The sequence below is a fragment of the Tupaia chinensis genome, unplaced genomic scaffold (assembly GCF_000334495.1).
Source record: "Tupaia chinensis unplaced genomic scaffold, TupChi_1.0 Scaffold000146_1, whole genome shotgun sequence".
Lineage (NCBI taxonomy): Eukaryota > Metazoa > Chordata > Mammalia > Scandentia > Tupaiidae > Tupaia > Tupaia belangeri.
In genome coordinates, this window is record NW_006159616.1 from 3,683,397 (window position 1) to 3,695,285 (window position 11,889).

The following is an 11,889-nucleotide window of genomic DNA, read 5'->3' on the forward strand; positions in this document are numbered from 1 at the left end:
AAAAAAAAAAAAAAGAACCATTGTTTTCTCCATTTCAGACACACACATACATTGCATGTCAAAATTCTAACACACAACTGAACAATATTCCTTACTGTTAAGCACTCACTGTGTGGCTATCTATTTTTGCCACCATAAAAAAAATACTACAATAGGGCCAGCCAGTGGTGTGGTGGTTGGGGCAGCTGGATCTCACATGGCTGAATACATGGTTCGAGTCCCAGACCCGGTGGCTTGGGAGGTACACTGGGCGCATGTGCATGCTGCCTAGAATCCCGAGAGGAGAATGGAGGAGAAGGGGAGAAGGGATTGTGGCATGCCCACGCTCCTGGGAGTTTTCTCTCTCTCTGTATTTCTCTTGTGAGTGCACATGCTATGTAGATAAAAAATAATAATAAAAAGATAGAACAAATCCTTCAACATAAATTTATCGTATCGATTTTATTCCTGTGGGCTAGATTCCTAGGAGTGGGTTATCTGGGTTGGAGGTTTATGTATTTCTAATTTCATTCATTGTTTCCAGAGTGCTGTCCTCGAGGGCCACGGCAAGTCACGTTCACACCAGCGCACAAGGGTGTCCTTGACCCAACCTCTCAGCCAGGAGCAGAACACTTGGATGGTCAAAATGGATAAGAAAAGGAGAGTGGTTTGATGACTCTTAGGTCCCTTCTCGTGGTCGGGTCTGTTGATCTGGTGCCTTCCAGATCTCCCAGGAGGGCGTGGACTGTGCAGATGTGGCCAACATTTTGCTTGGCATTTTCTCCCCACGGTTGTCCCCCCCCCGCCCCCCCCCTTCTCCACAGCACATTACTCATGACCCTGATTCCGAGTTCTTAGGAAATGCCACAATATTAAAAAAAAAATCTGGAAATTTCACACACAATTTCAATTTCTCTGGAAAAATTGGAAACACGTTTCGCCTCCTGCCCCCATTCCTGCATGACAACAGTTTCCTACAGCTGGGAGGGGCTTCCTGACTCCCGCAGGGCTACCTGGTTGCTGTAGTCCTCACTGTAGTTGCTATCTGGTTTGCCATCGTTCTCACTATCCTCGATGCCCTCTGCGAGCTCAGTGGTAACGGTTACCCATCATGGCATTGTCCCTTTTGTATTTACATCAAGTCCGTTTCATTTTAGACCTACCTGATCCCTTGAGGCATTGAATTTGGGACTCCTTAAAAACAAAATGAGATGAGAAATTCTTCAAAGGGAGTGGAAAGACTCACTAAAGAGGGAAGAGAGGTGAGAAAACACCTTCTCAGGCAATCTTTCCCATTTTAGCATAAAGCTCAACTTCCTTGAGAAGCTCTTTGCTTTCCTACCACTTCTGCTGCCATGCACAAAGGAATAATCCATGTAAATAAGTAAAACATAAACTCATCTAGGGAGATAAGAGCTGATGAGAGTGTCTGGGAAAGACCTCTGGGTGCAGTTGTTCTCGAAATGTGTGAAATGTCACCTTATTTAGAGGGGATTATGTAAAATGCAGACTCCTGGGCCTTACCCCTGGGGACTTTCATTCAGGGGACCTGGGCTGGACCTAGGGCTCTGCATTCTAAACAAGTTCCCCACGTCATTCTGCTGCAGGGAATCTTGAATGCCACACGACAAAGTTGAAGCAGCGTCACCATGATCAAGTGCCCTTCCCTGGCAACTATGCCACAACTGCAAACCAGTTCCTAGTAGTTTCTCGCTGCCACAGTCTTTCCAGCTAAGGACAGTTTTATGGGTGAGGGTTCAAGACCCCCTATTGACCCCTGGGCTTCTCAGATACTTACGGATCTGGGGTTGGAGATGTACAAGGAGGCATCGCATACAATGCCATAGCCCACCAACCGTTCTCCGGGGAACAGGGAGCTGGTGTTGACGGGTGAGATCAGGACTTCAGTGGTTTCTGGGAAGATCCACTCCACGGTCACGTCACTCAGGACCGGGGCCATGGCCTTCTTCAAAGACTTGACCATCTGTTGCGCAGGGTGGAACACAGATTGGGGGATGTGTGGGCAGGGGTGTGCACAATAATGTGGGGAACTTGTTTAGAATGCAGAGCCCTAGGTCCAGCCTCCAGAATCAGTGCCCTAGCTTCCAAGCAAGACCATACCTCTCCGAGAAAGCCTTCAGCTAACGACTGAGCTCGGCAGGGATACTAGCTGTGGGTACGAGCTTGAGGCAGTGAAGGCAGGGAAAGGGCAACAGGTCTTTGGGTAGCTTGCCCAGCTGTGAACACATCCCTGAGCTTCTTAGAATCCTAGAATGTCAGATATCAAACAGATCTTTGCTGTCATCCTCTCTGAGCTTCACATTTGCCAGTGAGAAAATCCGAGGCTCGTAGTAGGGCTACACCTAGTGCCAGGGCACTCAGAGGTCTGGGTCAAAGCATGGACCAGACAGTGACCTCAGGAAGGTTAATCACCTCTCTGGGACTCTTATTCCTCTTCATAGGAGTATTATTTGTACTTCAAATTCAGTATTTGCACTGCCACATCGTAGGTGTCCAGTAAATGAGAGCTCTGCTTAGCATCATCTAGACTGAGCTCCTCAGATATACTGCAAACCTGGGGGAGATGATTTTGGGAGAGGTGGTCAGAAAGATGCACTCTTTTTTATTTTTTTGGAGATGTTTTTGCCATAGGGCGTGTGCGCTAGCCAGCCAGCCAGAGACAGAAAGCGAGAAATCACCCTCCCAGGGAGGATGGCCACACCGCAATCCCTTCTCCTCCATCCTCCTCTTGGAATCTTGGGCATGCACGCACACATGCCTGGCATGAGTTTTAAGCCACAGGGTCCGGGACTCGAACCGTGGTCGACTACATGGGATTCTAGCGACATAGCCATTACGCTAACTGCTCATCCTCAGAAAGGTGCACACTTCAATTCCCTTAGAGATGCCATGCCCTTTGGCTGCAAGGACTGAAGTAGTTAGGTGACAGCCTCCAGAATCAGTGCCCTAGCTTCCAAGCAAGACCATACCTCTCCGAGAAAGTCCCCAGCTAACGACTGAGCATAGCAGGAATACTAGTTCCTGGCTGGTTCAGGCCAGCACAGACTCTCTGATGGGCAGTCTGCACACAAGCTCCAGACTGACTGAGACCTTGCCAGAGCATTGCGGGCTGAGTCTCTCCCTGCCCGACCCAGCTTCTTCCACTCCCATTCACAGGCACTGGGTCGGCTTCATTGCCACCAACCAATAAACATCTTCACTCTGAGCCCAGGTGCTGTCTCTGCTTCCTGGAGAGCCTGCACTGACAAAGGAATCTTCTAACGGTTGGATTGCTTTGTGCAAAATGTGTGGGAAATAGAGGGAAGACTATGACATCTCCTTTATTTTCGGGCTCTTTAGATTCTTCTGAGCCACCATTTGTCATCATCAGGAATGGCCCCAGATGCAACTCCAAATCCATAATAGTGGTGGCTCCTTTAGGGAGCCTCTTTTCTGGCCACAGTGAATGGAGCATGTGGTCCAGGGGCTGGAGACCAGGCGACCTAGTGTCGACCTGCTCTGTGTCCTCCACCTCTGGTTTGTACTGAGTTACAGTGTAGCTTAGCAGAGAGCTGAATCCTAGCTGCACAGCCAGATTGCTGTGAGAGTGCGCTGGGCCTCTGCGGTTCCAGCACCAGAAGGGACTGAGCGTCTCCCCACCTACCTTGGGTTGTAGCCGCTCCCCCTCCACCAGGAACTCAGCACTGCCTTTGGACACAGATGCCAGCCCCTTCACCAGTCTGTGGCAGACGTTGGGTCCAATTCCAAAGCTATAGCACCTGGAGCGGGGGGCCAGAGAGGCTGCTATTCCATCCTCTGCCTCTTTGCCCCCTGATGGGGGAAGGGACAGAGCTGATCGGGCAGAGCTATCTCGGAGTTGGCCCTTCTTCAGGGAGAAGGAAGAAGGGCCATCAGTGGGCACTCACCTCCACATGTGGACAGCCTATGAACTCCCACCCAGCACCCAGCATGGAGTCAAATCAGCCTCTTCCTAGGCAGTCCTTTGGGAGTTGTATACAGGGTGTGAGCAATCATCCTTCTGAATTTTTGAGGGGGAAAGGCAAACTTTGAAATGAGCCTACATCATCCTAGAAGCAAAGCACGATGGAAACTGTGGGTCCTGACCTCACCCTTGAGCACTGTGGACTCGGTGTGGTTCTGGTAACCCAGCCCAGCCGCCCAGGTAACCAAGCCCCAGAAGCGCAGCCTGGGCTGACCTGGTGGAGAAGGCATGGTTCCGCACCAGCTCCAGCACCTTCCCGGTGTTGCTGACGGTGCCATCTGTGATGAGGAAGAGGAGCCGTGGGTGGCCTTGGTGCACTGGCTGCCGGATGATCCACTTGAGAGGGGCAAGGATGTTGGTGCCTCCCATGTCAGCCTGCATTCCCTGGATGTGATCACAGGCCATGGCCAAGCTCTCCTGCAGGGAGGGGCCGCGGGGGCAGACAGTCCCAGAGTCATCATATAGCACAGACTCCAGGTCACCCAGAGATGAGCTCTTTGTTTTCCTAGGTACTGTCAGCCTCACTGGAGTTGGCACACACTCCCGATTTCACCCCTGCCCCACTCCCAGGCGGAACAGTGTCTGCTTCCTGGTGTAATCCTGCCTAGTAAGTGCCCCCCCACCCCCTTGTCTGAAGTGCTACCCTTTGTGGTATAGCAACTTAATGTTGTCCTTTCTGTGCTCCTCTCTAAAAATATCAACACCTCTGGAAAGGTAGCACGTTAAGTTCCTGGTTCTTCAACACAAAGGAGGTTTCCTTTTCTGCTGAGGGAGGCCGGTGATGTGGTGGAAAGAACCTTGAACTAATAATCTGCATCTCGAGCCTCACTCTGCCCCCAACTCTCTATGATTTATGGAGCAAATAATTTCTCCATTTGGGCTTTGGATTTTCTCCCTCCAAGTCCAACACTGTGGAGCCCAGCTGGCCATGGATTACTGGCACCAGATGGATGTCACTGCAGCAAGAGTTTGTTTCTGCTGGACACAGTGTCTTCCTGCTCCAGGCTCAGGGAGCTGCTTTCCAATTCCCACGCTTGGGAACTTGCAAGCAATGGCACATACCCAAAGTCTTACAACGGCATATATCCCAAGTATTACGATGGCATATACCAAAATCTTACAATGGCATATACCAAAGTATTACGATGGCATATACCAAAGTCTTACAATGGCATATACCAAAGTCTTACAATGGCATATACCAAAGTCTTACAATGGCATATACCAAAGTCTTACAATGGCATAGACCCGAAGTCTTACAATGGCATAGACCCAAAGCATTACAAGGTATCTGTAGCTTCTAAGCCAGCAAGATTAGGGATTAATCTCAAAGGAATAATTAGGGGTGCCAAAAAAAATCTATGATGCAAAGATAACTAAATGGAGAAAGATGGAAACAACTGAAATGCCCAGCTATGGGGACTTTGTTAAGTAAGTCCCAATCTACCTGTACAGTGAAATATGAGGCAGCCCTGGAAACCATGGTACAGGTTGTTACCCACTGCCATGGGCAACATTCACCAACTGTTGGGCTAGAAAAATAGGTTACAGAACAGTGCAGAGTGCTAACCCTACCGTCATTGAAAATGTGTGTAAATGCACACAGCAAGGTCTGGAGGAATTTACACCAAGATTTTATTAGTGTTCTTTTCTTTTCTTTTTTATTTTTCTAATTGATGTAATCATGGGATTTTTTTTCCCCTTCTGATTTGGGGCATGCACACATACATGCCCAGCATGTTTATCAAGTTGCTGATCCAAGATTCAAACCATGGTTGGCCATGTGAGATTTGACTTTCTGTGCACAGCACTTAACTGCTGTGCTATGGGGCCAGCCCAATCATGAGAGATTTTTACCATTTTCTTTTTGATTACCTAGATTTAAAAATTGAGTTTTGGGAACCAGCAGGCGGCATGGTGGTTAAGGCACTGGACTCCCATATGGCTGACCTGGGGGCTTGCTTTGCTTTCTCACTTTCTCTCTCTCTCTCTTCCTCTGGTGAGCACATGTGCCTATAGCAAATTAAAAAACTAATAAAATTAAAGAATTCTTTAAAAAATTGTATGACAGTCAACATATATTATTCTTATATTTAAAAAAACTTCAAAATTATTTTTAGTTGAAAAGTGCCCCATAGGGCTTCCCTCCCTTTCTCTCTTCTTCCCTCTTTCCTTTTTCTTTTTTCTTTCTTTTTTCTTTTCTTTTTTTTTTTTTTTTTTTTAGGTTTCTGCAATAGGGCACATGCACTTGCCAGAGAGACAGAGAAAGATAGTGAGAGGGAAAGTGAGAAATCACCTCCCCCAGGGGGGGATGGCCACACTGCAATCCCTTCTCTTCCTGGGATTTTGGGCAGACACACACGTACCTGGTGTGAGATCCAGGCCAGGTTCAGGACTTGAACTGCAGTCAACCATGTGGCAGTCCAGTGTCTTACCCACCATGCCTCCTGCTGGCCCCTCTTCTTCTTTTCTTAAATCTGGGTGGGATGCTCCAATTCTGAATATGCTGCTATGGCCACAGCCCTCTTATTCCAAATTATAGTTTGACCCTGCAAGTTTGATTCTCTCTCTCTCTTTGTTAGACAGGGTATTACTATGTGATGGTCTTCCTGCTTCAACCTCCCAAGTAGCTGGAACTACAGGTGCATACCACCAGGCCTGCCTGTTAGTGTGGGCCAGGAACTGAACCTGTGTCTCACCTGTGGCCTCAACTTGTTGAGTAGCAGTGTATACCAGCTTGGGATACTGTGACTGTGCCATGAGTTCCATTCTTAGCTCTCTTCCATGCCCACTGAGCCACCTGTTCACTCCCCTACCCCTCATCATTCACTCCCATACCCCTTCTCGGGCTCGACTTTGTGTGAGTCTGTCAGCCTCATGGGGCAAGGCTCCAGCAAGGGCAGGCCTGGGCTACATCCTCTTCTGCACCTGCTCTTTCCACCACATCTTGGTGTTCACACATACTTTGCCCAATGCAGTGTTTTCTTTGAGAGAAGAAGGATCTCAGAAGATTGAGATGTTAGGAAACTTCCTCAACAGAGACAACTTCACTTGGGTTCTCTCCCCTGGGTGTGATCTGGCCCCAGGGTTACCTCTCCTTTCCCTTTCTCTCCTTTCCTCTGCCTCCCACCACCCTCCTGGTCCCAGTCTTGCCTTCTCCTTACCTCACTGTAGGTCTGGCTTGAAGGGAAGAGTGTCTTAAATGTGGATCCAAAGCCAATGACATTGAAGAGACAGGTTGGCATGAGGCTCTTCAGAGCCACTAGCATGGCGTCCTGGCATGCGAGAAAGGAATGTTTCAAGATTCAGGCAGGGATTTGTTACTCTGCCACCACATACCAGAAATTCATTCCCAGCACAGGATCTGTCTCCAAATAGGCCTTGAATCCCTGCCTGCACCCAACACCTCCTCTGCCTCATACCAAGTAACATGCTGACACTGATCAGAGGCTGCACCAAAGCCATCATCATAAAACCTTTCATCCGAGCAGCAGGTCTGGCTTCTCACAGCCTTCCCATTATGGCTTGCCAGTTCCATTTTACCTCTTGCTGACCCTGAGAGGTAGGGATTGCAGGAAGCACCCACTCCCTTCTGCCAAAGCAAAATTGATGTCTAAATGAGGAAAGTGGCCTGGTCTGGCCCACACTTCGCAGAACAGCGTCTGGCTCTCATCCAGGGCTCTCTGCAGCAGACCCAACCTAACTGTCATCAATGAGGGGACACATCCCTAGACACCATCTCTTTAGCTCCTGTTTGTTGAGTGCATAGGATGTTCTGACACACATGACCTCACTGATCTTCACCATAGCCCTCTGAGGCAGGCACGCTGTTTCCCCCCACTTTATAGGAGAGAAGATCGAGGCACAGAAAGGCGAAGTGACTTGGTGAGCATCAAGACAGTAAATAGTGGGTCTAGGAAAGTCTGTGAACATCGAAGAGTCTTAACATAGGTAACTGTGTACCACCAGGAGGCCTTGATGAAGGTATTGAGAAAGACAGAGGGAGGAGGTGGGGATAGCAGGAACAAAAATTATGATTATGATATTAACAATGATTACGATAATAGCAATGCACTACAGTGATACATACCAAGCGATCTCTATGTGCCAAATGTGTTAAGCACTTAGTAGTAATGATCTCATTTGCTCTCTAGAACATGCATTATACTTTGACATTAAACACATCTGGGTTGAAATACCCCATTTACCACTTCTAAGATGACCTTGGGCTAATTATGTCACCCCTCTATGCCTCAGCCAGCACATGTGAGCATTTGTGAAATGGTTATTATTGCCAACACAATGAGCTGCATATTAATATTAATACTCTATTTGACTGACAAGGAAACTGAGGCTCAGGAGGGTTAAGAAATTGGGCCAAATCAAAAAACCCAGGAACATGATTAAAGCTTTCAAAACATAGCTCTGAGATCTTGATTCATGTTGGCTCTGTCTTGGCACAGAACTCAGGATGAAGGTCTCCCCATGATTCTCATACAGTTTATATATGTCACCCCAGAGATCTCAGCATGGTTTCAGGGAAGCAACCTGTTTATACCCCAGAATCTAGAAGGAAACAGCTGCAAGTGGGTTCTGGCAACTTTCACACCATACGGCCTTCCAGGGTCCGCATAATCATCCGCTGTTCCCATCCCCCTCTGCAAACATGAATGTTCCCTCTCATTGCTGTGTCTCTCTTCATTGCTTGTGTCAGTACATTTGCTGTCTCTCTACAAAAGAAGTCAATATCTGCTTATTTTTTCATTAACCACTAATGTATATTCCTGCTAGCAGGAGACTCTGCTGATCCATACAGATTATCTCTGCTAGCACCTATTAGAATTTTTAAAGCCATGGTTTTGGCAGAAAGCGGCAGCTAAAGAATGAGACCAGCTGCAGGAAATTAAATTGGCTGAACTTTACCCTTTAGCATGGGCTATTTGGATTTCCATTCTCTCCCTCCTCCTTCAGTCTAGTTTTTTTTTTTTTCTTCCTAAAACTTCTATCCAAAGGGCTACAATCAATGATCCAGACAACCTCTCAGAGGCCTCATTGTCAGTGGGGGAAGGGGCATGTGGCCTGAGTAATTTCTGTGCCCTTTTCTAAAAGGGTCATGTTGAGCAGAATGTATTGCACCAATGCAATTGGTGAAGGGATGACCTTGAGCTCAGTGTGAACTGGAGAAAGGCAAGAGAGACTCCAAGGAGAAAGAGGGCAAAAGGAAAGCCAGAGAAAGTTACTGTCAGAGGATTCTGGCATTCAGAGGTGGAAAGACAGTTAGTTTAGGAAGTGGATATTCACTCATAAGCAAACTTCATTTAATTGGTAGTAATTTCCTGGAACATTGGGCTGAGATAGATATAGAAAATGAGTTCAGGCCCAGCAGGAAGAAAAAGTCATGATCAATTATTGATGTGTGCCTGGGCTTGGGAGAGGGGAGCAAAAGGACATGTGACATCGTCTGTCCCCAAATTAATCCTTCTTTCTCATCTTACAGAAAGGACAACTAAAGCCCAAAGTCAAAGATCAACTTGTCCAAAGCCATGTAGCAAGTCAGTGACAGAATCGATCCCAGAACCCAGACAGCTCTTTCCACGATGCTGTGCAGCAAAAAAGACATCATCAGACAAAAAAAAATTTTTTTTAGTGGAAGAGTATATATAATTCCTCTTAAGCCAGGAAGGAAAACAAACACTGAATCAAGATGTATTGGCTCAAGCTCCCTCACTAGCTCTGTGAGGTTTGGAAAAGCACTTAGCCTCGTGGGCACTCAGTTTCTTTATCTGGAAAATGGAGGGAGAATGAGTTAAATGCTCTTGAAAGGTCCATGATGCTCCAGGGTAACTGAGGAGATGCCTTATGAATTGGTATGGCTTGTGAAATGGAATACAACTGACCATAGAGGCCTGGAGTGAGTTTCAACACTCCAGCACCACGGACAGCGCCTCGCTCTAATTTTTGCCTTTGATGGTGGGTAGGAGTGGGCAGAAGGTACCCACCAGCCCTCAATCCCAGTGCCAACAGGCCTCAGACAGGAACCTGGATCTCATAACTCCTCTGTCATACTTTAAAACCAAACTGAGTTGTAGCAAGCCCGAGGAGATAGCTGGCATCTCACACTCTACCTACCCTCCTCTCCTCAGTGAGCCTGTTGCCCTGGAAACAAGAGCTTGCTCCAGGGACAAACTAGGGAAAGGATGAAACTTCAGGTGACAGCAGAGCTCTGCTCCCTCTTTGTCACCTTATCCCTTGTTCTCCAGAACTAACATCCTATTTCCACTTCGGTAAGCAGACTGAGGGCTTTTTACCCATAAACACAGAGCTAGGCACCATGGGGAAAGAAAAATGAGAACTATCTGGCCCTTTCCCTTAATGCATCCTTAACTCCAGACGGGGAGGAAGACATCTGCACAACTAAAATACATGGAAGCATTGGGAACTTCCGTAATCAGGACAAATGATTCTCTGAGGGGGATAAAACTCTTTTGGTTGGCCAGGACAAGGGGTCTGTCACTCTTTCTTCTATGCTCTCGTGGAGCTCTCCTTAGCAGAGAGACCAAGTTCTCAGACATTCTGATTGGCTAGCATGTCTGTTTCCCCACTTCACTGTAATCTCGAGGGCAGCAACTATGATTATATCCTGATGTCCCTCCAGGTGGCGAAGGCAGGGCCTTGCACATACTAGGCACTTAAAAGAAAGAGGAACCCACATTTTTCTGCTAGATCCTACATATTCTTGGTGGGCAAGGGTCATGTCCAATAAATTTCTGATGTCAGATGTTGGGCACAGTGGGGCAGCATGGCTTTAATCTTAGACCACACTTGCAAATGTGACCATGGGAAGGTGACTAAAACTCTCAGGATCTGTTTTCTCACATAGAAAATGATAAGAATAGAACCACTCCATTGTCTGGGTTAAATGCCAAGCTGTGGATTCAGTGGCTAGTGCAGGGTCTGACACATAGTAGGCCCTCAGCAAATATTAGTGGCCTTCCTCTCTTCTTCACTCAGTACCTAGTGAGGTGTTTTAGCCACAACTGGCATATAGCAAAAGTTTGCAGAATACCAAGGATAGCTGTTGATCCCTTCATCACTTGTAAATAGAAACCATTCTGCCTCTGCTCTCGTCGCTTCAGGGCTTTACCGTGAGAGTGAACAGTGACTTGGGCTGGGGTGTCTCTTTAGCCTGACAATGTCATTTCTTTGAACAGGAAGGGCTGAGGAAGGCAGGTTCGGGGAGCACAGCTGATTCGCCGTGGAGCCATGGCCCCTGGGGGAGGGATGCTCCTAGCAGGTACCTTGACTCGATCCATATTGGCTCCATTCATACTGCTGCTCCTGTCGATGAGGAAGATGAACTCCCCATGGGTCTTTCTCAGGTTCGGCTGGACCGACTGGAGGTCAGGGCAGAAGTTGAGCATGATGACGGAATGGTGGAGAATGTCTTTGTGGAGACGTTTCCGGATGATTTCTGTCTGGAGGAGAACAAAACTGTCTGACTTGTGCACTCAGGCATCCAGAGGTCCTCCTGGGGGCCCATGCTGGTGCCCTGTAGCTCCCCAGGAGGGGCCAGGATCCCACTTATACCCTGCGTGGGAGACTGCCAGGCTGCCTGTGCTTGTTTGCTAGACTTTCACAGGTGGCAACAGCAAGCGGGAACTTTGCAGGCAGAAAGACCTAGGTTTGAATCCCAGCTCTGTCACAGTCCCAACTGTGTGACCTTGGGCAAATCTCTCCTGGGGCCCTAGTTCCACATTTGAAAAGCAGGAAAAACAGCTTCCACCTCTCAGACAGGTTTTAAAGATGATCTGAGTTAGCACACACAAATGGGAAGCCTCTCTGGTAAGCTCTCTGGCTGGTCTTGGCCATGAACCCGGATTCTCTGATGTTCGGATTCTCTCCGTGGA

At 47.9% G+C, this 11,889-nt stretch overlaps 1 protein-coding gene across 1 annotated transcript in view; it reads right to left on the minus strand.

The window, feature by feature from the left end:
* The window catches only part of VWA5B1 (von Willebrand factor A domain containing 5B1), a gene marked incomplete at its 5' end in the record, with an annotated part of 48,970 nt that overhangs the window by 21,712 nt on the left and 15,369 nt on the right, over positions 1-11,889 (minus strand). Inside the window, 5 exons of the mRNA XM_027770666.1 lie at positions 1,778-1,963; positions 3,644-3,758; positions 4,197-4,399; positions 7,147-7,257; positions 11,281-11,457. Coding sequence (XP_027626467.1) covers positions 1,778-1,963; positions 3,644-3,758; positions 4,197-4,399; positions 7,147-7,257; positions 11,281-11,457 — 792 coding nt within the window. The remainder of the gene's footprint in view (positions 1-1,777; positions 1,964-3,643; positions 3,759-4,196; positions 4,400-7,146; positions 7,258-11,280; positions 11,458-11,889) is intronic.